General features: G+C 44.9%; 1 protein-coding gene across 1 annotated transcript in view; it reads left to right on the top strand.

Moving 5' to 3' along the window:
• The first annotated feature begins 24568 nt into the window (after positions 1-24568).
• zgc:153896 (uncharacterized protein LOC569930 homolog) overlaps positions 24569-26307 on the top strand; it is a 54976-nt gene continuing 53237 nt past the window's right edge. Inside the window, exon 1 of the mRNA XM_068003762.1 lies at positions 24569-24824. Within this exon, the coding sequence (XP_067859863.1) occupies positions 24569-24824 (256 nt within the window). The remainder of the gene's footprint in view (positions 24825-26307) is intronic.

Below are 26307 nucleotides of genomic sequence, written 5' to 3' on the forward strand. Positions count from 1 at the left end.
AGTGAGATAAAGCTTTTTCCTTTCATTGGTTAACATTTTATCTTCAAATCTAATAATTTAATCTAAAATTTAATGGTTCTTGTCACTTTTTAATTGTTTTCAGCAAATGTTCTTATTTCACAGAGGTAAAGTTTTTATCGTTGATCCATTTACATTTTATATTCAAATCTAGTAAATTTTAGTTGCTCTTGATTGTTTTCAATGAATGTACATATTTCACTGAGATTAAGCTTTTTTGCTTTATCGGTTTTGATTGTTTTCAACTAATGTACTGATTGAACTGAAATAAACCTTTTTACCTTTATCGGTTAACATTTTATCTTCAAATCTAGTAAAATTTAGTAGTTCTTGTCACTTTGATTGTTTTTAATAAATGTATTTATTTGAATGAGATAAAGCTTTTTTCTTTCATGCGTTAATATTTTTCATCAAAGCTAGTAATTTTTAGTAGTCCTTGTGACTTCTAGATTGTTTTGAAAAAAAGTACTTATTTCACTGAGGTAAAGGCCCCGATATTGACGGGATGGCAGCGGGGGTCGGGGGGGTGGTGATTGGGCGCGTGGGAAGTGGACAGATTTTAGTGGGCATGGGTAACCCAATAAAATCTGTCCGCTTCCCATGTGAGCTCGGGTAAATTGGAGCCACTTAACGTGGATTCTGGGTTTGGTGTCTGAAACCTGCGCAGCGAGCGGATTGCGCACCCACATCGCAGGCTGTGAGCTGGAGGAGCTCTATTTAAAGGGGCAGTCCTCCAATGGCTGCTCCTGGAGCAAAACCCAAATAGAACAATGGAGCAGCCCAGGGGAAAGGCTGCTCCCTGATTCAGTGATGCCTCACTCCAGGTGCTACTGAATGGGGTGAGGAGGAGGAGGGATATCTTCTACCCGGCGGACAGGAGGAAGTGGCCTGCCTCTGCCACCAAGAAGGCCTGGGCTTGAGGTGGCAGAGGAGGGCACCAGCAGCAGCAATGTCTCCCGCACATGGATCCAGTGCAGGAAGCGCTTCAATAACCTAACTAGGTCAGCCAAAGTGAGTACACTTACTGATTCTCCTACATTACATCCTCCACATCACTGCCCCCACCCCCCAACTCATTCTGCACTGCCAACACTACTTTATCACATCATTCCTCACACCCACTCAAAACTCATCCTCAACTTATCTGCACTTCCTCATCACTTCCTAACCTCCCCATTACTCACCTCACCATTACCACTCAACCCAATCCTCATACAACGTTATGGCTCTGTCTCACACTCACCCTCTGATGCATCTCTTTCACGGTCAGCCGCAAACCAATGCATTCATCGGTTGTCAACGTCACCATCACTCACTCACGCGTCTGTACTTTCTCCCTCTATAGGAGAAGAGAGCCCAGAATACACAGGAGAGGGCGAAGACCGGAGGGTGGGCGCAACAGATGTACTCAGACACACAGCAGGAGGTGCTGGAGCTTAGCAGAACCCCCAAGACTGGCACCAACAAATATCTGGTGACAGAATTTAACGTTCAGCACACCAATATGAATTGATGTTCACATGCCTTGCCATCTTCAGCACCTCAACATCTGTGATCATGCTAAATATTGCCTTCTCTCTTACAGGGCCTTAGCGACTGCTGTGACAGCAGAGGGCAATTCCTCAGAGGACCTGCTGGTCTCTGAGGGGGCACCATCACATCTGAGCGAGCCATCCACCAGTGCAGATACACACACCTCGGTGGGTCCCTGTCCGCAGTTAGTTGCGATCGCACAAGGTGAGTTACCACACACGTGAGCACGAGCAGACACTGGTGGCAGTAGCAGCTGTGGAGAGTCTGCGTCGGTGGGAGCACTCTTCTCCAGGCTCTGCTGAGCTGAACACAGATGCTGAACCCTGGGGGCTATCCTTTAAAAGGAGAATGATCGAGGGGCAGCAGCACATTTGCGAGCTGCTGGAACAGGTGCCACACGTACTCCACAATCACGCAGAGGATGGAGGAATCCAACTCCTGTATGAGTGGAATGGTGGCACAGGTAAAGGAGGGAATCTCTGAGATACTGTCACAAGGATTTGAGGGCATCTCTGAAATAGTGTCGTGGGTAAGTGCGGGAATGTCTGTGATGGAGGGAAGGCTAGCCTCCATGGAGCTTTAAGCACGGCTCACAAATGAGTCCATTCAGGCCCTGGCAACAGCTGTTTGGACTCGGTGAACAACATTCTGCTGCGTTAAGCAGGCAGGCAGATACACTAGCACTGGACTTACAAGGCTTCACACATCCTCCAAACCGTCGTCCAGCAGAGTGGTAGGACTGGTGTGGACTTGGCCCAGGGAAGGGATGATGGCGAAAGAGGACATGGATGTGGGGACATCACTCAAAGAGCTCCCACGTCTCTCACGTTGCACCCCTCTCAAACAGTACCTGCAATGCTGCCTCCTCTCTCCATGTGGCCGAGTCTGCCACAGGTGCCGGTGGAGCAGACTTTGGAGGGGCCCTCATGGGCACTGAAACCCAGAGGGCGTAGGCCCAAACCATCTAATCGGTCAAGGCATGAACAAGAGCAACATGCCACTACCCTGGGCAAAATTGGCCAGGGATCCCACTCCTAATTGCTACCCCTGTACACGCAGACAACAGACAAGATCAGTATCTGGCTCAGCTGCAATGCTATTCCTCCCTACGTGATCTGATAGCTTGCTCACATTCACTGTCTCAGCTCACACAAGAAAATTTGTCACCTGTCGCAGGATTATTATAAGCCAAGAGCAAAGAATTCAAGTGACAGGTCTATCCCTCCAGGCCCCTTTAAAGAGTTAAACTAGCCCTTCAACAGTGCTTGCAGGATGACAGACATGCTTTTCTCAAAGTAACGGATTAGTCAGCCATAAAGGGTCAACTCAGTTCCAATCTTCGATCACTAAACACGTCATAGTGTAGTCAAAGATTAAACACTTACATTCATCTCCCTCTGCCTCTCTCCAAAGGAGGATAGGTCCAAGTTGGTCATTAAATAACTGATGAGCAGAAGTTTGGACTAGACAGGCAGCAGACACCAGGAAGCCCTCACGAGCGGCAGGTTGAGGACAACTCACCCTAAAACTCAAGATACATTGCCACCAGCCTCCTGACCACAGACTGAGTGCACACAAACAGCTTCCGTAAGTTGACGGTGCAGTTTCAACAGCAACCGCTTGACTCTCAGCCGAATTATAGTAACCATCAAATCCTGGTTATGAACGTGGTCTTATGCCGAACCTCCAAGTAGCATCTTCCAGCAGTTATCACGCCAAGCCTTGCCGCTATGCAATGGACATCTGCTTTCAGGTTGGTGGAAGGACTGTGCGTGGTGTGTCACCTACCATAATGTTCTAGCTGGCGCGGACACGATGGGCCAAATAGCCTCCTTTTGTGCCGTAAATTTTCTGATTCTTTTCTACTACCTCTGCTGCAGCCACAGGGATGCACCACGTAGAAGTAGTCGGAAGCGAAAGGCGAAGGTTTTGTCAGCACAAAGGGGATGCACAAGGGTGTTTGACGGTTGGTCATGTTTTTTATTTAAATTTGCTTTTTGTTAAACGCACATCAAATATTATTGTCACAGCTACTGCCACGTCTTTGGCATTCATGACTGGCTTCTGTAATAAGGCCCTTTCATGAGGTTCACCATGAACGCCCACACTTGATGCCGCCCATTGGATCACCCTACAGTGGGCATGTGTGTAATTGCAGGACTGCTTTGTGCAGCGAGGGATGGGGGTACTGGTGTGGCCGCTGCTCTATCCAGGTGGTGAGGACTGGAGTCTTCACACAATCTGATGTTAGGAGAACCGTTCACATATCAGTGACTCCCTGGCCTCACGAGCAGCCAGGTGAGCCGCTGTTCTGCCCATGGGTTGCTCGTCCTCCTCCTCCTCCTCCTCAATGTGGGTGGCAGATGTGGATGGGGCCTCCTCCAGCGGCACCCCTCTCTATTGTGCCATGTTGTGTAGGGCAAAACACACGACTATAATGTGTCCCACCCTGTTTGGTGCGTATTGAAGCGATCCCCTAAAACGATCGAGGCACCTGAAGCGCATCTTGAGCAGCCCTATGGCATGCTCAATTGTAGACCTGGTAGCGATGTGGCTGTCGTTGTATCGACACTGTTGCTCGGTGGTGGGGTTCCTCAGAGGTGGCATGAGCCACGTGTGCAGGGGGTATCCCTTTGTCCCCGAGGAACCAGCCCTTGCGGGTGTTCGGTGCGTGAACGAGGGGCGGGATGTTGGACTCCCGGAGGATGAAGGAATCGTGGCAGCTGCCAGAGTATCTGGTGCACATGTGAAGGAATCTCTTGCGGTGGTCACAAACGAGCTGAATGTTGATTAAGTGATAGCCCTTCCTGTTGGTGAACAGTCCTGGCTCGTGTGAGGTGCTCATATTGTTATATGGGTACAATCGATTACACCCTGCACCCGTGGGAAGCCAGCCACAATGTGGAATCCCACTGCCCTCTCCGTCTGGCTGAGCTCATCCATGGGGAAGCTGATGTAGTGCGAGACCCTGCGAAACAAGCCGTCGGTGACCTGCCTTATGCACTTGTGTGCAGACGACCGGGAGACCCTTGCAATGTCCACAGTGGCACCCTGGAATGATCCGGAGGTGAAGAAGTTGAGGGCAATGGTGACTTTGACAGCAACAGGTAAGGAGATGCTGCTCGGCCCAGCCGGGAGCAGCTTGGCATGAAGGAGGCTGCAGATATCCGCGACTACCTGGCGACTGACTCTGAGCCTCCATATGCACTGATCCTCAGAGAGGTCCAGGAAGCTGAGCCTCAGTCTGTAGACCCTGTGGCGAGGGTAGTGCCTCCTGCGATGTCGCTCTCTCTGCTGTTGCCCTCCATGTTCTTGTACAGGTGCCTGTGGCGCGGCACTGTGTTGTGGAGCTCCATGTGGCGGAGGTGGGCGCCGTGCCTGGTGAGGCTGGTGATGTTGCTTGTCCTCGGATGAAGTGGTGAATGCAGCCATGGCGTCCACCATCCTGACGGTGTGAGTTTGAGGGGGTGCGCAAAGTAGATAAATGTGTTTGCACAGCAGAGTTTTGGGTGGAAAGTAAGAATTTTGAGTGAAAACACAAAGGTCTTGCAGCCAAAACTTTGTCTGAAGTGCCAGAGTGCCCTGCTGCAATAAATGAGGTTTTCCCCCCACCTGTCAAATAATCCTTTGCATCTCCCACTGGCTGCTGGCTGAAACACATCTGTTGCAACAGGGAGTGTTTCCCACAGCATGGGAAACATGCTGAGGATCCTTCAAAATTGCACCCCTGCCAAAATGTCTACTCAATCAGGTATCTCAAGTACCTTTACTATCTATTAAACCATAGAAATTATCATCCCGCCGGCTTTAATTGCCGGTGGGACTCCCGCACTCGGGAGGCGTGCGGGCACCCGAATGCACCTGCTCCGCCATCGGAAAATCGGCCCCAAAGTTTTTTTCTTACATGTGTTAATATTTTTCATCAAATGCAATAATTTTTAGTAGTCCTTGTCACTTTTTGATTGTTTTCAAAAAATGTATTTATTTCACTGAGAGAAAGCACTTTTCTTTAATGGGTCAATATTTTCCCTTCAATTCCAGTAAATTTTAGTAGCTCTTGTCACTTTTTGAATGTTTTCAACAAATGTTCTTATTTCAGTACTTATTTCAGTGAGATAAAGCTTTTTCCTTTCATGGCTTAATATTTTCTCTTCAAATCCCGTAAATTTTAGTAGTTCATGTCATTTTCTGATTGCTTTTTACAAAAGTATTTATTTTACTGAGGTGAAGGGCACAATTTTAACCTTCGGGTGTTTTGGGGGCGGTGGAGGGAGGGGGCGCATGGAGATCAAAATAGCAGATTTCGAGAGTGGGAATGAATACCGGCTCCGTCCCGCCGAAAAACGCGTTCGACCCAGACGCATCTGGGTGTTAGCAATTAAAGCCAATATTTAAATCAGAAATTTAGATATTTAAACTTGTTGAAGTGTTTAATTTTATGTGTAATGAGGAAGGGATAGGATTTTAACTCTGCCTCAATGTGTTTCCTGTGACGTCTGAAAGATGCCATAGAAATGGAGGCGGTTTGCAGCTGGCAGCCATTTGGCCATTTAAATCACTTTTGACAGATGGGGATAAAAGGTGTGATTTTGCAGAATGGCAAGCAGTTCTCTCAGACAAAACTTTGGCTGGGAGTTGTCTGTGTTTATACTGAGGTTTCTGTGTTCACACTCAGAATTCTTCTGTTTACACATATTTATCTACTTTTTGGACCCCCTGAAACTGACACCATCAGGTTGGGGGGGCGGGGGGTGCGCAATGGATGTATTCAGCAGTGCACTTGAGGAGGAGGCACATCACCATCTGCAGGAGGCATGGTGTGCAGTTCTGGAGTTGCAGCTCCACAAGGCAGAGGTGCACCACAGCGACCTGCAGAAGAGCAGAGGGGGGACCAACAGAGGGGCCAACGTCGCAGGAGGCACTACCCTCGTGACAGGGTCTACAGACAGAGACTGAACTTCCTGGACCTGCCCATGGCAGTTAAACGCACCACTGCCCTCAAATTCTTTACCTCCAGATCCTTCCAGGGTGCCACCGGTGACATCCCTGAGGTCTCTCAGTCATCTGCTCACAAGTGTATACGACAGGCCACGGATGGATTGTTTTGCAGGGCGTCCCACTACATCGACATCCCCATTGACGACATCAGCCAGACTGACAGGGCAATGGGTTTCCACTCTCTGGCTGGCTTCCCACAGGTAGAGGGCGCAATTGATTGCATACACGTAGCAATCCGAGCACCTCCACATGAGTCAGGACTGTTCATCACTTAATCAACGTGCAGCTCATTTGCGATCGCCAGAAATGATTTCTTCATGTGCGTGCCAGATTTCTTGGCAGCTGCCACGATTCCTTCGTTCTGCGAGAATCCAACATCCCAGCCCTCATGCATGCACCAAACAAACTTAAGGGCTGGAACTTTGGAGACGAGGGATACTCCCTGCAGAAATGGCTCATGACACCTCTGAGAAACCCCAACAGCGAGGCACGGCATTGGTACAGTGACAGTCACATTACCACCAAGTCTGTCATTGAACATGCCATAGGACTGCTCAAGATGCAGTTTCGGTGCCTGGAACAATCTGGGGGAGTCTTCGGTACGCACCAGCAAGTATGGGTAGAATTATAGTTGTCTGATGCGTCCTGCACAACATCGCTGAACAGAGAGGGTTACCAGTGAATGAGGCTCCATGCGCTCATGAAGCATCTGCATCTGCCATCAACATTGAGGAGGAGGAGGACGAAGGGCAACCCATTAGCAGACCATCAGCTAACCCTGGTTGCTCGTGATGCCAGGTGTCACTCATATTTGATAGATTCTCATAGGAGATCTGCAAAGTGAAGATAGTCAAGGTCTCAGACCACCTGGAACAAGCACCACCAACATCAGCCCCAACTCTGTACAAAACATTCCTACACAGCGAGTGGTTAGGATTTGGACTGCACTGCCCGAGGGGGTGGTGGAGACAGTTTCTGTCATGGCCTTTAAAAGGCAACTGGATTCGTACGTGAAAGGAAAAAAAATTGCAGGGCTATGGGGAAAGGGTGGGGAAGTGGGACTAGCTGGATTGCTCTTTCATAGAGCCGGCATGGACTCTATGGGCTGAATGGCCTGCTTTCATGCTATGATTCTGTTACCTCATCAGCAAACTCGATTTTAAGGAAATAAAGTCCATCCGTCAAAGAAAATACTTTATTTTGGCTTTTGTTGAAAGCAATTAAAAGGTGCCAAGAATTACTAAAAGTTACTCGATTTTAAGAAAAAACATTATTGAAAACAATCAAAAAGTGACACGAACTGCTAAAAACGACTAGATTTTAAGGAAAAAAATGAAACCATGAAAGAAAAATCTACATCTCAGAGAAGTAAGTATTAAGTTCAAAACAATCAATAAATGACAAGAGTGAATAAAAATGACTAGATTTGAAGAAAAATAATTAATGCATGAAAGAAAAGGCTTTATCTCGGTAAAATAGATATCAAAAAGTGACAAGTGTCAAGAACTATTAAAATGACTAGAATTTGAAGGGAAAAAAACAATGAATTAAACCACTTTATCTCAGTGAAACAAGTACTTTTGTTGAAATCAATCAAAAAGAGAAAAAGAACAACTAAAAATGCATAGCTTTGAAGAAAATAATTAATCCATGAAAGGAAAGGGTTTGGGCATGATTTTATCATGCCGGCGGGATGTCAGCAGTGGGGGTGGGGGGAGAGGAAGGGGTCAATGGGCACTTGGGAAACCTGAAAAAAAATTTCTACCTTTATCCAGACGATCGTGACCTAATTGAAGGCCCTGAACATGGCTTCCAGGTTTTCCATCTGAAAGCTGTGCAGCAGCTGGACTACACACCCAAATGACATGCTGTCAACTGGAGTTTTTAAAGGGCCATTGATGCAATGGCTTTTGTTGGAGAAAGGAGGATTTGAGGAGAATGTGCAGAGGAGCAAGCCGCCTCACTTGAGGTGCTGCTGGCTGGGGTGAGGAGGAGGAGGGAAACATTCTACCCGGTGGACAGGAGGAGGTACCCTGCCTCTGCCACCAAGAAGGTCTGACACGAGGTGGCAGAGGAGGTGTCCAGCAGGAGCAACATCTCCTGCACCTGGATCCAGTGTAGGAAATACTTCAATGACCTAACCAGGTCAGGAAAAGTGAGTACACTTACTGATTCACCAACATTCTGTGGTGCACATCACCGACCCCTCCTCACATTCTGCCCTGCGAAGCCTACTCCATCACATCGCTCCTCACACCCACTTAAGGCTCATGGTCAACTTACCTTCACTTTCTGAGCACTTCCTCACCTCTCCATTTGTGAACCGACAAATAGTACTCACTCCAATCCTAATGCAATGTGATGTATCTGCCTGATAGTCACCCTCTGATGCATTTCTTTCATGGTCAGCCTCACCCAAAGCAATGCATTCATCCTCACCCTCACTCTGTTCCAAGGAGAATAACCCCAGCTTCTCCAATCTATCCATATTACTAAAGTCCCTCATCCCTGGAATCATTCTAGTAAATCTCTTCTGCACCCTTTCTAAGGCTTTCACATCTTTCCTGAAGTGCGATGCCCAGAATACTCCATTTGTGGCCGAACCAGTGTTTTATAAAGGTTCATCATGACTTCCATACTTTTGTACTCTATTCCTCTATTTATAAAGCCCAGAATCCCATATGCTTTTTTAACCACTTTCTCAACCTGCCCTGCCACATTCAAAGGTTTGTGCACAAATACCCACAGATCTCTCTGTTCCTGTACCCCTTTTAGAGTTGTGCCCTCTAGTTTATATTGCCTCTCCTCGTTCTTCCTACCAAAATGTATCACTTCGTATTTTTCTGCGTTAAATTTCATCTGCCATGTGCCCACCCATGCCACCAGCCTGTCTATATCCTCTTGAAGTCTATCACTATCCTCCTCAGTGTTTACTGCCCTTCCAAGTTTTGTGTCATCTGCAAATTTTGAAATTGTGCCCTGTACACCCAAATCCAAGTCATTAATATACATCAAGAAAAGCAGTGGTCCCAGCACTGGCGCTGGGGAACACCACTGTACACCTTCCTCTAGTCCAAAAAACAACCGTTCACCACTACTCTCTGTTTCCTGTCCCTTAGCCAATTCTGTATCCATGTTGCTACTGCCCCCTTTATTCCATGGGCTGCAATCTTGATGATAAGCCTACCATGCGGCACTTTATCTAACATCTTTTGAAAGTCCGGATTATCGTTTCTAAGAGTTTCCCCACCATGGAGGTTAAACTGACTAGCCTATAGTTGCTGGTTAACATCATTATGCCCTTTTTTGAACAAGGGTGTAACATTTGCAATTCTCCAGTCCTCTGGAACCATCCCCGTATCTTCGGATGTTTGGAAGATTATGGCCAGTACCTCTGCAATTTCCACCCTTACTTCCCTCAGCAACCTAGGATGCATCCCTTCCAGATCAGGTGACTTATCCCCTTTAAGTACAGCTAGCCTTTCAAGTACCTCTTTATCAATTTTTAGCCCATCCAGTATCTCAACTATATCTTCCTTTACTGAGACTCTGGCAGTATCTTCTTGGTAAAGACAGGTGCAAAGTAGTCATTTAGTTCCTCAGCCTCCCCTCTGCCTCCATGAGTAGATCTCCTTTATGGTGCCTAATCGGCCCCACCCCTCCTCTTACTACCCGTTGACTGTTTACATGCCTGTAGAAGACTTTTGGATTCCCTTTTATGTTAGTCTATTCTCATACTCTCTCTTTGCCCCTCTTATTTCCTTTTTCACTTCCCCTCTGAACTTTCTATATTCTGCCTGGTTCTCACTTGTATTATCAACCTGACATCTGTCATACACCCCTTTTTTTTCGGTTTCATCTTACTCACTGTCTCTTTTGTCATCCAGGGAGCTCTGGCTTTAGTTACCCTATCTTTCTGTCTTGTGGGAATGTGCCTAGACTGTATCCGAACCATCTCCTCTTTAAAGGCCGCCCACTGTTCAATTACAGTTTTACCTGCCAATTTTTCATTCCAATTTACCCAGGCCAAAACTGTTCTTATCCCATTGAAATTGCCCCTTCTCCAATTGAGTATTTTTACTTTAGAGTGGTCCGTGTCCTTTTCCATAGCTATTCTAAACCTTATGGCACTATGATCATTGCTCCCTAAATGATCTCCCACTGACGCTTGCTCCACTTGGCCCACCTCATTCCCTAAAACCAAGTCGAGCAATGCCTCCTTCCTCGTTGGACTGGAAAAGTACTGGTTAAGAAAGTTATCCTGAACACATTTCAAAATTTCCTCCCCCTCTGAGCCCATTATATTATCATTGTTATCCCAGTCTATATTAGGATAGTTGAAGTCCCCAGTTATCACGACTCTATAGCTTTTGCACCTCTTCGTAATTTCCCTGCAAAGTTGCTCCTCTATATCCTTCCCAGTTGGTGGCCTATAGAATACACCCAGTAGTGTCATGGCACCTCTTTTTTATTTCTTAACTCTAACCAAATAGATTCTGTCCTTGACCCCTTCAGAACATCCTCTCCCTCCAGTACTGTAATATTCTCCTTAATCAATACTGCCACCCCCCACCCTTTCTTTCCTTTGCTAGAGAGAGTAGATGAGTGAAATGCAGTTGATGTGGTGTATATGAACTTTCAAAATGCATTTGATAAAGTGCCACATAATAGGTTTGTCATCAAGATTGAAGCCCATGGAATAAAAGGGGCAGTAGCAGCATGGATACAGAATTGGCTAAGTAATAGGAAGCAGAGAGTAGTGGTGAATGGTTGTTTTTCAAACTGGAAGAAGGTACAGTGGTATTCCCCAGGGGTCGGTACTTGGACCATTGCCTTTCTTGGTATATATTAATGACTTGTACTTGGTGTACAGCGCACAATTCCCAAATTTGCAGATGTCACAAAACTTGGAAGGGTAGTGAACAGTGAAGACGGTAGTGATAGACCTCAAGAGGATATAGACAGGCTGGTGGCATGGGTAGACACATGGCAGATGAAATTTAACATAGAAAAATATGAAGTGATACATTTTGGTAGGAAGAATGAGGAGAGGCAATATAAAATAGAGGGCACAATTCTATAAGGTATGCAGGAACAGAAAAATCTGGGGGTATATGTACACAAATTGTTAAAGGTGGCAGGGCAGGTTGAGAAAGTGGTTAAAAAGGCATTAGGGATCCTGGGCTTTATAAATAGAGCCATAGACTACAAAAGCAAGGAAGTCATGATGAACCTTTATAAAACACTAGTTCAGCCACAGCTGGAGTATTGTGTCCGGTTCTGGGCACTGCGCTTTAGGAAAGATGTGAAGGCCTTAGAAGGAGTGCAGAAGAGATTTACTAGAATGATTCCAGGGATGAGGAACTTTAGTTACATGGATAGACTGGAGATGCTAGGATTGTTCTTCTTGGAACAGAGAAGGTTGAGAGGAGATTTGATAGAGGTATTGAAAATCATGAAGGGTCTAGACAGAGTAGATAGAGAGACATTGTTCCCATTGGCGGAAGGGTCAACAAACCAGAGGACATAGATTTAAGGTGATTGGCAAAAGAACTAAAGGCGACATGAGGAACAACTTTTTTTACACAGCGAGTGGTTATGATCTGGAATGAACTGCCTGAGGGGTGGTGGAGGCAGATTCAATCGTGGCTTTCAAAAGGGAATTGAATAAATACTTGAAGGAAAAAAATTTGCAGGGCTACGGGGATAGGGTGGGGGAGTGGGACTAGCTAGATTGCTCTTGCAGAGAGCCAGCATGGACTCAATGGGCCGAATGGCCCCCTTCCAAGCTATAACCTTTCCATGATTCTATGATCCGATCAGGCATTTTTAATAGTTCTTGTCACTTTTTGATTGTTTTCAACAGAAGTACTTATTGTACTTAGATAACAAATTTTCTTTAATGGATTAATGTTTTACTTAAAATCTAGTCATTTTTATTTGTTCTTGTCACTTTTTGACTGTTTTCAACTTAAGTAATTATTTCACTGAACTAAAGCTTTTTGTCATGATCTTTTACTTTAAATCCAATCATTTTTAGTAGTTCTTGTCATTTTTTGATTGTTTTCAACTCATGTAGTTATTTCACTGAAATAAAGCTTTTCTTCATGCATTAATTTTCATTCTTCAAATCTAGTCATTTTTATTTGTTCTTGTCACTTCTTGATTGCTTTCTACAGAAGTACCTATTTTACTCAGATAATGCATTTTCTTTCATGGTTTAATTATTTGTCTTCATATCTAGTCATTTTTATTCGTTCTTGTCACTTTTCGATTGTTTTCAACAGAAGTACTTGTTTCACTGAGATAAAGCTGTTTATGTCATTGATTTTTTTTTCTTCAAATCATATTCTTCAAATCATTCATAAAATTTTTAGTAGTTTGTGTCATTTTTCGATTGCTTTCTACAAAAGTACCTGTTTTACTGAGATAAACACTTTTTGGTGGATTAATTATTTTTCTTCAATTCCGTTCATTTTCAGTAGTTCTTGTCACTTTTTGATTGATTTAAACATAAGTTAAAATAACGCTTCTTCTTTCATGCCCTTTTTTTCTTCAAATATTGTCATTTTTAGTAGTTCTTGTTGCTTTTTGATTGTTTTCAATAAAAACACGTAATGTACTGAACTAAAGCTTTTTCTTTCACAAGTTAACTTTTTTCCTCAAAATCGAGTAATTTTTAGTAGTTCTTGTCACTTTTTGATTGTTTTCTACAAAAGTGCTTATTTTACAGAGATAAAGCCTTTTCTTTCATGGTTTAATTATTTTTCTTCATATCTAGTCATTTTTATTCGTTCTTCTCACTTTTTGATTGTTTTCAGCTGAAGTGATTATTTCACTGAAATAAGGCTTCTTTTCCATTCATTAATTTTTGTTATTCAAATCCAGTCACTTCAGTAGTCCTTGTCACTTTTTGATTGTTTTCAACAAAAGTACTTGTTGCACTGAGATAGAGCTGTTTATTTCATTGATTCATTTTTTTCTTCAAATCTAGTGATTTTATGTACTTCTTGTCACTTTTTGATTGTTTCCAACAAAAACATTTAATGCACTGAGATAAAACTTTTTCTTTCATGGATTAACTTTATTTCCTTAAAATCCAATCATTTTTAACAGTTCTTGTCACTTTTTGCCATTGACTTCAATTTTACTAGGGCTCCTTGGTGCCACGCTCTGTCAAATGCTGCCTTGATATCAAGGGCAGTCACTCTCACTTCACCTCTGGAATTCAGCTCTTTTGTCCATGTTTGGAGTAAGGCTATAATGAGGCCTGGAGCGATGGTCCTGGCGGAACCCAAACGGAGCATCGTTGAGCAGGTTATTGATGAGTAAATGCCGCTTGATAGCACTGTCGACAACACCTTCCAACACTTTGCTGATGATTGAGAGTAGACTGATGGGACGGTAATTGGCCGGATTGGATTTGTCCTGCTTTTTATGAACGGGACATACCTGGGCAATTTTCCACTTTGTTGGATAGATGCCAGAGTTGTAGCTGTACTGGAACAGTTTGGCAAGAGGTGCGGCTAGTTCTGGAACACAAGTCTTCAGCAGTACAGCCGGGATGTTGTTGGGGCCCATAGCCTTTGCTGTATCCAGTGCACTCAGCCGTTTCTTGATATCATGTGGAATGAATCGAATTGGCTGATGACTGGCTTTTGTGATGGTGGGGATCTCGGGAGGAGGCCGAGATGGATCATCCACTTGGCACTTCTGGCTGAAGATGGTTGCAAACGCTTCAGCCTTGTCTTTTGCACTCATGTTCTGGGCTCTGTTATCATTGAGGATGGGTTGTTCACGGAGCCTCCTCCTCCCGTTAGTTGTTTAATTATCCACCACCATTCACGACTGGATGTGGTAGGACTGCAGAGCTTTGATCTGATCCGTTGTTTGTCAGATTGCTTAGATCTGTTTATAGCATGTTGCTTCCGCTGTTTAGTAAGCATGTAGTCCTGTGTTGTAGCTTCACCAGGTTGGCACCTTATTTTTAGATATGCCTGGTGCTGCTCCTGGCATGCTCTTCTATACTCTTCATTGAACCAGGGTTAATCTCCTGGCTTGATGGTAATGGTAGAGTGAGGGATGTGCAGGGTCATGAGGTTACAGATTGTTGTGGAATACAATTCTGTTGCTGCTGATGGCCCACAGCGCCTCATTGATGCCCAGTTTTGAGCTGCTAGATCTGTTTTGAATCTATCCCATTTAGAACGGTGGTAGTGCCACACAACACGATGGACGGTGTCCTCAATGTGAAGATAGGACTCCGTCGCCTCAAGGACTTCGTGGTGGTCACTCCTACCAATACTGTCATGGACAGATGCATCTGCGACAGGTAGATTGGTGAGGACGAGGTCAAGTAGGCTTTTCCCTTGTGTTGGTTCTCTCACCACTTGCCGGAGGCCCAGTCTGGCAGCTGTGTCCCCCACCCAGAGTACATTCTGTGCCTTTGCTACCCTCGGTGCTTCCTCCAAGTGGTGCTCAACATGGAGGAGTGCTGATTCATCAGATGAGGGAGGGCAGTTGGTTTTGTTTTATTCGTTCATGGGCTGTGGGTGTCTCAGGCAAGGCCAGCATTTATTGCCCATCCCTAATTTCCATTCAGAAGGTGGTGGTGAGCCGCCTTCTTGAACCGCTGCAGTCCGTGTGGTGAAGGTTCTCCCACAGTGCTGTTAGGTAGGGAGTTCCAGGGTTTTGACCCAGCGACGATGAAGGAACGGCGATATATTCCCAAATCGGGATGGCATGTGACTTGGAGGGTAAGGTGCAGATGGTGGTGTTCTCACGTGCTTGCTGCCCTTGTCCTTCTAGGTGGTAGTGGTCGTGGGTTTGGGAGGTGTTGTGGAAGAAGCCTTGACGAGTTGCTGCAGTGCATCCTATGGATGGCACATACTGCAGCTGCGGTGCGTCGGTGGTGAAGGGAGTGAATGTTTAGGGTGGTGGATGGGGTGCCAATCAAACGGGCTGCTTTGTCCTGGATGGTGTCGAGCTTCTTGAGTGTTGTTGGAGCTGCACTCATCCAGGCAAGTGGAGAGTATGCCATCACACTCCTGACTTGTGCCTTGTAGATGGTGGAAAGGCTTTGGGGAGTTAGGAGGTGAGCCACTCGCCACAGAATACCCAGCCTCTGACCTGCTCTTATAGCCACAGTATTTATGTGGCTGATCCAGTTAAGTTTCTGGTCAATGGTGACCCCCAGGATGTTGATGGTGGGGGATTTGGAGATGGTAATGCCGTTGAATTGTCAAGGGGAGGTGGTTGGACTCTTATTGGAGATGGTCATTGCCTGGCACTTGACTGGCACGAATGTTACTTGCCACTTATGAGCCCAAGCCTGGATGTTGTCCAGGTCTTGTTGCATGTGGGCACGGACTGCTTCATTATCTGAGGGGTTGCGAATGGAACTGAACACTGCAATCATCAGCGAACATCCCTATTTCTGACCTTATGATGGAGGGTAGGTTGTTGATGAATCAGCTGAAGATGGTTGGGCCTAGGACACTGCCCTGAGGAACTCCTGCAGCAATGGTAGGTAGGTGGTAATCAGCAGGATGTTTCCTTGCCCATGTCTGACCTGATGCCATGAGACTTTATGGGTCAGGAGCCAATGTTGTGGACTCCCAGGCCACTCTTTCCTGACTGTACACCATTGTGTCGCCACCTCTGGTGGGTCTGTTTTGCCGGTGGGACAGGACATACCCAGGGATGGTGATGGAGGTGTTTGGGATGTTGGCTGAAAGGTATGATTCTGTGAGTGTGTCTATGTCAGGCTATTGCTTGACTAGTCTGTGGGACAGCTCTCCCAATTTTGGCACAAGTCCCAAGATGTTAATGAGGAAGACTTTGCAGGGTCGACTGGGCTTGGTTTGCTTTTGTTGCGTCCAGTGCCTAGTGGTCCAATGCCGGTTGGTCCATTTGGTTTTATTCTTATTATCTCTTTTTATAGCGGGATTGTACAACTGAGTGACCCTTTTCTTCAAGGAGCCAGCCCTTAAGTTGGTTTTGTGCATGGAAGAGGGCCTGGATGTTGGATTCGGGCAGAATGAAGGAAACATGGCAGCTGCCAGGGAATTTCTGCACACACCTTCCGGTGGTCGCCAACCAGCTGTGCATTGATGGAGTGATATCCCTTTTGGTTAATGAACTGTCCTGGCTCATATGGAGGTGCTTGGATTGCTATGTGTGTGCAACCAATTGTGCCGTGTACCCGTGGGAAGGCAGCCAGAGAGTGGAAACCCACTGCCCTCTCAGTCTGGCTGACACCGTCCATGGGGAAGTTGATGTATTGGGATGCCCTAGTGAACAAGCCATCTGTGACCTGTCGTATATACTGATGCGCAGACAACTGAGACAGTCCGGCAATGTCACTGGTGGCGCCCTGGAAGGATCCAGAGGTGAAGAATTTGAGGGTAGTGGTGACTTTAACTGCCAAGGGCAGTGCGTTGCCACCAGGCCCAGCCGGGAGCAGCTCTGCATGCAGGAACATGCAGATATCTGCGTCCACCTGGCAACTCCATCTGAGCCTTCGTAGGCACTGCTTCTCAGAGAGGTCCAGAAAGCTCAGCCTCTGCCTGTATACCCTCTCACGAGGGTAGTGCCTCCTGCGACGTCGGCCCCTCCATTCTTCCTCTCTCTGCTCTTCTGCAGGTCCTTCTAGTGCACCTCTGTCTTGTGGAGCTATAACTCCCATAACTGCACGCCGTGCTTGGTGATGTGCCTCCTCCTCAGATGTACTGCTGAATACATCCATTGCGGCCCCATCCTGATGGTGTCAGTTTGAGGGGGTCCAAAATGTAGGTAAACATGTCTGAACACAAGAATTCTGAGTGTGAACAAAGAAATCTCAGTGTAAACAAAGGTTTGTCCGAGAGATCTGATTGCCCTGCTGCAAAATCTCACCATTTATTCTCATGTATCAATCACTGGTTTAAAAGTCTAAATGGTTGTCGGCTGCAACTCACCCCCGTTTCCACGGTGTCTATCGGAGGCCATGGGAAACACGCTGAGGCAAAATTAAAATCGTTTCCCTGCCTCAATACACTAAAATTTAAACCCCTTAACTAGTTTAAGTATTTTAATTGTCACTTTAAATATTGGCCTGCAGGCTTCAATTGCCGGTGGGACTTTCGGCTTCCTGAAGCCCGCGCGCACCCTGATGCATCAGGATTTTTCATGCATTAATTTTTGTTCTTCAAGTCTAGTCAACTTTTTGATTATTTTCAACAAAAGTACTTATTTCACTGAGATAAAGCTGTTTATTTCATTGATTATTTTTTTCCTTCATATCGAGTCTTTTTTTTAGATCTTGTCAGTAGATTAAGAGTTTTGTTGAAAACAATTGAAAAGTGACAAGAACTACTTAAAATCACTAGATTTGAAGGAAAAAATAATCAATGAAATAAGCAGCTTTGCCTTCGTGAAATAAATACTTTTGTTGAAAACAATCAAAAAGTGACAAGCACTGCTGAAATGATTAGATTTGAAAAAACAAAAATTATTGCATGAAAAAGGTTTTATTTCAGTGAAATAAGTATTTTAGTTGAAAATAATCAAAAAGTGACAAGAACGAATAAAAATGACTAGATTTTAAGAAAAATAAAATCCATGAAAGAAAAAGCTTTATCTCTGAAAAATAAGTTCTTAAGTTCAAAACAATCTACAAACTGCTGTTACCAACAGAAATTAATCTGTGATTGACTTCATCATGACATGACTTTATTTTTATATATTTATGATGCGGGCAGAGAAATGCTGACATAATTTTGAAAAAGTCAGTTGTTTGACAAACATAGATTTCAAATCATGTGGTGTGGTTATTTAGAGACTTGTATAATTCCTTTTACAACTGCCGAAGAGCAAAGTCTATCTTGTTTGATGTACAATATTCCACTTTTAGATATGATTTCAAGTATCGTCAGCATAGCTAGATAATACTTGGGTCCACAGTATGCATATTCTGCACCCCAGAGACCTCTGAATTGAACAATGTTGCTGGTGTTTTTCATTTGGATTAGTATAAAGATTGGTTTGATATGGATATTAGATTAGATAATGGGCAACCGGAAACTCTACGGGCTAGAAATTGGGCTGTGTAGTGCCCATTTTTCAGGCATTACACAGCCTTCTAAGGTCCCAAAATGGCAACCAGAATTTATGCACACGCTTCTAGCGTGACGTGCGCCGGACACCATCTTGGTAAAGGGGCTCACGCATGCGCAGATTGTGAATGCTGGCAGCATGTAAAGTAAAGAGAATATGCATTAGATCAGTGTGCAACGCTGATTTAAAGGGATAGATACCATTTTGGCACTCCGCACTCCAGTCAACGCATTGCCTTAACCATGAACAGCTGAACATGCCTCAGACGGGCTGGAGGACTCTCCCACCAGTGCTATTTAAAGGGATCCTGCAGGATTTACACATTGGTTGCTGGATTATTGCTGTTGCATTGATACCTGTTTTTGGAGGCCTCCTGAAATGACTAGGGAACCTTACCTAAAATTTAGAGTTAGGACTTGCAGGAGTGAAGTTGGGAAACGCTTCTACACACAAAGGGTGGTAGAAATTTGGAACACTCTTCTGCAAGTGGCGGTTGATGCTACCTCAATTGTTAATTTTAAATCTGAGATTGATAGATTTTTGTTAATCAATGGTATTAAGGGATATGGGGCTAAGGCAGGTATATGGAGTTAGGTCATAGATCAACCATGATCTCATTGAATGGCGGAACAGACTCAAGGGGCTAAATGCCACTGCCACTGGCTGCCTCCTGTTATGCACACCTTATCCTGCAAGAAAGCGGGACATGTGTCGGTGAGTGTCCTGCAGGATGTTTGGGTGATGTGCCTGTCATGGTTGACTAGCTGCTAGTTTGTGTGATCTGTGAGTTGTGGGTCTGCGGCTTGCAACAGTGGTAATGGGTGAGGGTGAGAGAAACCATCTGATTGGAAGGTTGAGCACTGATTGAAAGAGTTCGTTGGTAGGTGGGTGATGGGGGCATGAACCAGTGGAAGCAGCTAGTGGTGCAGTTGGTAGGAGATGCCACTTGACAGTTGATCTCTCTCACTCACCTTGATCACTGGTGTTGAACTGCACTGCATCCATGTTCGTGGTGCTATGCAGCTGGCATTGACTCTGTCGCCTACAACCTCTTGAGCATATGTTTGGAGGGCCTCTTGCCCCCTGTGGATATAGGATGCCTGTCCTTCTGTCCACCTCTTGCACCAAGACCTCTAGTGCATCATCAGAGAATCATGGTGCACGCTCTCTCGCAGGCCTGGTACAAACTCAGATCGTGAGATCGGTGAGGTCTGATATGCAGACTGGAGGATGTGGGATTTAGTAGTGTGCAACCTTTATTCAATGTTTTAACATAACTCATCAGTTTGTAAACATAGGGACAGGACCTGCATCTGCATTTTACATGTGCGATGTCTGATCTCCGTTCAGGCTCCGTGTGGACCCGTATTTTATATTTTGCACGTAAGAGGTGCAGGCTACCTTTAAGAGGTGCAGGCTGCCTTTAAGAGGTGCGAGGCATTCGGCCCCCCTGCTGGTGAGAAGTCGTTGAACAATGCAGCTAGGCCTGGCCATTCACGCTGGAATCAATAAATAAACAAGCAGCACGAATCCCACGTACCGCGACCCCCACGCCCGGTTTCGGGGGTTAACCAATTTAACCCCCAAGTTGTTCGGATTTCTCAAAAGCTAGTTTTGGAGACTTTTTACAACGGTGATGGGTTTCTGCATGTGATATACCCAGCTAACCAAAAAAGGATTGGTATTTAGGATTCACGGCCCATCAACAATAAAAAGCAAGCCTCTTTGTCTGACAGTCAACTTGATATAAATTTCATGTTGGGTTATCAAAGATCAGAGAAAGGAAGTTACCCTTGTGTCATGGAAATCAGTTGGAACCATTATCTAATTCAATTACTATGCAATCAACTGGGTTGAGTACATTTTGGAAACATGGGCCTATAAATTGTATCATGCCTGAAAACGAGGGCCCAATATCCATGCTGCTGGCTAATTGTACATGCAGTAATTTGTGCATGCAGCCAATGTTATTTATTGACTGTGGGAGAGAGATATTGGGAGTCTAAGATGCTATTTAAAGGCAGCCAGCTACTATGGCAGCTCACACTGCTGGCATGGAAGCTCAGATGGCTGCCATCTTGGCTTTGGGGGCCACCGTTGAAAGCGGCTTCCAAGACGTCCATCACTCTGTTCTCAATCAGAGCATTAGGAGTTCTGAGGTGCCACTGCAGAAGAGTGGCTTTGGCTCTATGGGAGACGCGCCTGCTGTCCTCTCTCAGGATGACAGTATGCCAGCTCCTCAGTCACCCACTCCACCAGTGCCCTTACTGGTGCCACTCAGCCAGCTGGCCCAGACTGCTGCAGCCCATGCCGAGATGCTACAGTCTGCAGCCAGGCCCTCTAGGCCATCTGAAGTGTCCCCAGTGGAAGCTCAGTAGCCTTCAACCTCCCAAGCTGCAACCACTGGGAAATATAGGAGCACCAGGATAGGAAAATAAGCAAACAAGACAGGCACATTAGTCATTTTTATTTTCAATTGATAAATTTGTTTTTTGTTCTGAATTTGCTATTGGTATTTTTCTTTGCAGCAAAGTAAGGACAAGACCTGTAGGCTTGGGATGAAGGAAGGTGGTTGTAAGAAGAGTTGTAAGGAATGTGGGACTGTTGGTGAATGGGGAATGGGAGGGCTGAGTTCGTTCAAGCGTTCCACGATGAGCTTGGCTTTGAGGGCTCTGGCAGATAGGGGCTCTGGTGGTTGCTGACTCGCCTCCTCCTCTTCCTGCTCCTCCTCCTGTACTTGTTGCTGCCCAGGTGGTCCTTTATGATGTCAAAGTTACGGAGCATGCTGCGGACTACGACAAATCTGGATATCCGCTCAGGGGTGTACTGCAAAGCTCCTCCAGACTGCTCTAGGCAGTGGAAGCATTGCTTGACACACTGATTGTTTGTTCAACAATGTTCCATGCGGCAGCACGGCTCTCGTTGTAGATGTGCTCTGTAGCTGTGCCCGGGTTTCTCACTGGAATCATGAGCCACGTCCAGACGGGATAACCCTTGTCGCCCAATAGTCAGCCTGTAACTTGGTGGCCTAGTTGGAATAAAGGCAGCACAGAGGATTGGTGCAGGATGAAAGAGTCATAACTGCTGCCGGGATAGTGGGCACAGACTTGCATGATGCATTTCCTGGGGTCACAAACCAGCTGTACGTTGAGGGAGTGGAATCCCTTTCAATTGAAAAAGATGCCAGGTTGGTAATAGGGAGCACACATGGCAATGTGTTTGCAGTCAAAGGCACCCTGCACCCTGGGGAAGCCTGCCATGCGTGCAAAACCTGGTGTTCTCTTGTCCTACTTCACTCTATCAATGAGGAAGAAGATGCAGGTGTTTCTCCTGGTGTAGAGAGTATTAGTACACTGGTGTACTGCGAACTGTGAGATGTTGCTGATGTCACCTGTTGCAGCCTGAAAGAAGCCCGTGGCATAAAAGTTGAGGGTGACGGTTACCTTAACAGCCACAGGCCATGCCCTGGTTTGAGGCTTGAGTTGTGGCTACAGCTGTGAACTTTCCACAGTGGTACAACACACCGAAACAAGTCTAGTGGTTAAGCAGCAGCCAGAAATAATAAAGCAGCAACTAACCTGTAAGTACTGCATGATCTCTTTAATTATTACTGGTGAGGTGGCTTTCATCACATTAGCGTCACGTTGTGCTGTGTGAGGTCAGCACGTGGTGAGTGAAGAGCCGGGGCAATCAAAAATGGAGAACGGTTCCAGAAAGAAGCACAGGACCCTAATTTACATACATTATTCAGGCCTTAGTATGATGCTTGTGTGTGCTCCTGCCACCAGCACAATGTCCGATACCAATATGGTGGGTGGCACATTTCCTGCCCACCATATAGGGGGCTTAGGAGACCGCTTTGTGCCTGAAAAACGGGCGCTGTGTGGCCGAATTTCTAAGCCCTGCATTCACCAAGAAACGTGTACATCAGCTTGTTCAATATTCAATCTAACATAAGCTATAATAATCAGTTTATAATTGTTGCATTTCCATTGGCAAAAGCATGAAAACAGCCAGTTACAGAGAAGTGCAGCATTGCTTTCCTGCCACTAGTAAAGTTGCTCTACTGACTGATTTTCTTAAATTGGCCTTCAATTCTGCATGAATTTTGACGAAGTCAGGAAGGTACAAGGCATACAGTGGGCAAACATCAAAAAATATCCTGTCAATCTCATAAATTTCAATCTTGTAAATGTATCCCTTTTATGCTTTGTCTTCTGCAGCTCACAATATATGTCATTTTCAGGTGTATGAACAGTATTATGTCTTACCATATTTTACACTGTTGGCTCTTCATTAAGACTAGGCGGAATCTGCCTTTAATAGCTCATAGAGTCATAGAGTTATACAGCACGGATAGAGGCCCTTCGGCCCATCGTGTCCGCGCCGGCCATCAGCCCTGTCTACTCTAATCCCATATTCCAGCATTTGGTCCGTAGCCTTGTATGCTATGGCATTTCAAGTGCTCATCCAAATGCTTCTTGAATGTTGTGAGGGTTCCTGCCTCCACAACCCTTTCAGACAGTGAGTTCCAGACTCCAACCACCCTCTGGGTGAAAAAGTTCTTTCTAAAATCCCCTCTAAACCTCCCGCCTTTTACCTTGAATCTATGTCCCCTTGTTATAGAACCCTCAACGAAGGGAAAAAGCTCCTTAGTATCCATCCTATCTGTGCCCCTCATAATTTTGTACACCTCAATCATGTCCCCCCTCAGCCTCCTCTGCTCCAAGGAAAACAAACCCAATCTTCCCAGTCTCTCTTCATAGCTGAAGTGCTCCAGCCCTGGTAACATCCTGGTGAATCTCCTCTGCACCCTCTCCAAAGCGATCACATCCTTCCTGTAGTGTGGCGACCAGAACTGCACACAGTACTCCAGCTGTGGCCTAACCAGTGTTTTATACAGCTCCATCATAACCTCCTTGCTCTTATATTCTATGCCTCGGCTAATAAAGGCAAGTATCCCATATGCCTTCTTTACCACCTTATCTACCTGTTCCGCCGCCTTCAGGGATCTGTGAACTTGCACACCAAGATCCCTCTGACCCTCTGTCTTGCCTAGGGTCCTCCCATTCATTGTGTATTCCCTTGCCTTGTTAGTCCCTCCAAAGTGCATCACCTCGCACTTTTCCGGGTTAAATTCCATTTGCCACTGTTCCGCCCATCTGACCAACCCATCTATATCGTCCTGCAGACTGAGGCTATCCTCCTCGCTATTTACCACCCTACCAATCTTTGTATCATCAGCGAACTTACTGATCATACCTTTTACATTCATATCCAAGTCATTAATGTAAGCTCAGGAGACTTGTTTTGAGGGGGAAATTGTATGTGTAGCAGATTTTACACCATTACACCTCGTAATATAGTAATTCAGAGGATAACTGAAGCAAAGCAAAACTATGGAACAAAGCTAGAATTGGAAAACCAACGATAACAGTGCAAATACACTTGACATTAAAAACAACTAGCAGTGTTTGTTTGCACCAAAGGAAAAACTGGATTGAGAGTGTACTGAGCAAAGATAATCTGCTCAGCACATTGTTGTTGTAGTTTGAACCCATAATGACTTTGGAGAAAACCTTATTTTACTTCTCTTTGGTTAACTTCCCTTACTTTACTTCCCTTTCCCTCAATATGTACACATGTCTAAATATAAAGCCCTGTCTACTGTAAGTTAACCACTTTTTTTTAAGAGAGTATAATTTATCAGTTCCATTATCAGAGAAATGTTTTGACTCAGACTGTGATGCCATAACTGATCTTTGTTCTTTTAAACCAAGATAAAGGATAGACTTGAGCAATCAAATTCAGAACAGTTCTGATGAAAGGTCCTATCTGAAACCTTTCTGTTTCAGATGCTGTACAACCTATTTTGCATTTCTAGAATTATCTGTTTCTATTCAATATTATTATTGAAATTGGTATGAAGTCTCTAACTTTTTTTTTACTGGCACCATTTTTGGTGACTGCAGTGATGTGTGTGCCAATCCAACAGAATGAGAAAAATCAGACAATGAATAAACTCCTGCTGATTTCTTTTGATGGATTTCGTTGGGATTATGATCAGGACGTGGAGACACCAAATCTGGACTATTTAACAACAAAGGGAGTGAAGGCAAAATACATTAACCCACCTTTTGTAACCATGACATCGCCTTCACATTTCACAACTATCACAGGTGAGGCATCAGAGAAAAGTAAAACGCTTGCATGAAAAGAAAACAATGATTAGATTGAACAATGTCACTTGCTTAGTAGTACTTAATTTACTGTTATATGCATGAATGAACGTGGACACAATAGGTGTTGAAAAATAATATTTCCTTTCAAATAGGTATAATTGCAGATCTGGATCACTTCCTGTGGAGTAGTTTCTAGAAGCCTCCGAGAAAATCTTTGGTTTGGTTATTTATAAAACTTTAATGATTTATTAGCATTTTTGCATCAGTGAGAATCATAGAATAATACATTACAGGAGGAGGTCATTCAGCCCACTGTGATGGTGCCAGCTCTTTAAAAGAGCTATCCAATTAGTCCCACTCAACTGCCCTTTCCACATAGCCTTGCAAATTTTTCCCTTTCAAGTAGTTTTCCAATTCGCTTTTGAAAGTTATTATTGAATCTGATTCCACCAACCTTTCAGGCAGCACATTCTAGATCATAACAATGAGCTGCACAAAAAAATGTTCCTCGTGTTGCCTCTGGTTCTTTTGCCAATTACCTTAAATCTGTGACCTCTGGTTACCAATCCTTCTGCCACTATAAACAGTTTCTCTTTATTTACTAGAATGGTACCAGGAATGAGGGACTTCAGTTATGTGGAGAGACTGGAGAAGCTGGGGTTGTTCTTCTTAGAACAGAGAAGGTTAACGGGAGATTTGATAGAGGTGTTCAAAATCATGTGTGGTTTTGATAGAGTAAATAAGGAGAAACTGTTCCAAGTGGCAGAAGGATTGGTAACCAGAGGACACAGATTTAAGGTGATCATGATTTTAAACACCTTGGGAAAAATGATCCAACCATGGCTAACTAGAGAAGTTAAGGATAGTATAGATTAAAAGAAGAGGCTTACAATGTTGCCAAAAAGAGTAATAAGCCTGATGATTGGGAGGGTTTTAGAAATCAGCAAAGGATGACCAAGAAATTGATAGAGGGAGGGAGAATATTGCAGTGCTGGAGAGAGAGGATGTCCTGGAGGGGTCAAGGACATTATCTATTTGGTTAGAGTGAAGAAACAATAGAGGTGCCAATACACTGCTGGGTGTATTCTATAGGCCACCAACTAGTGGGAAGGATATAGAGGAGCAAATTTGCAGGGAAATTACAGAGATGTGCAAGAGCCATCGAGTAGTAATAATGGGGGACTTAAACTATCCTAATATAGACTGGGATAGTAATAGTGTAAGGGGCAAAGAGGGGGAGGAATTTTTGAATTGTGTTCAGGAGAATTTTCTTGATCAGTACATTTCTGGCACAACGAGGAAGGAGGCATTGCTGGATCTGGTTCTGGGGAATGAGGTGGGCCAAGTGGAGCAGTGATTATAGTAACATAAGGTTTAGATTAGCTATGGAAAAGGGCAAGGATCACTCTAAACTAAAAATACTCAATTGGAGGAGGGCCAATTTCAGTATGATGAGAACAGATCTGGCCCGGGTAAATTG

Source organism: Heptranchias perlo, chromosome 22, assembly GCF_035084215.1.
Source record: "Heptranchias perlo isolate sHepPer1 chromosome 22, sHepPer1.hap1, whole genome shotgun sequence".
In the NCBI taxonomy this organism is placed as follows: domain Eukaryota; kingdom Metazoa; phylum Chordata; class Chondrichthyes; order Hexanchiformes; family Hexanchidae; genus Heptranchias; species Heptranchias perlo.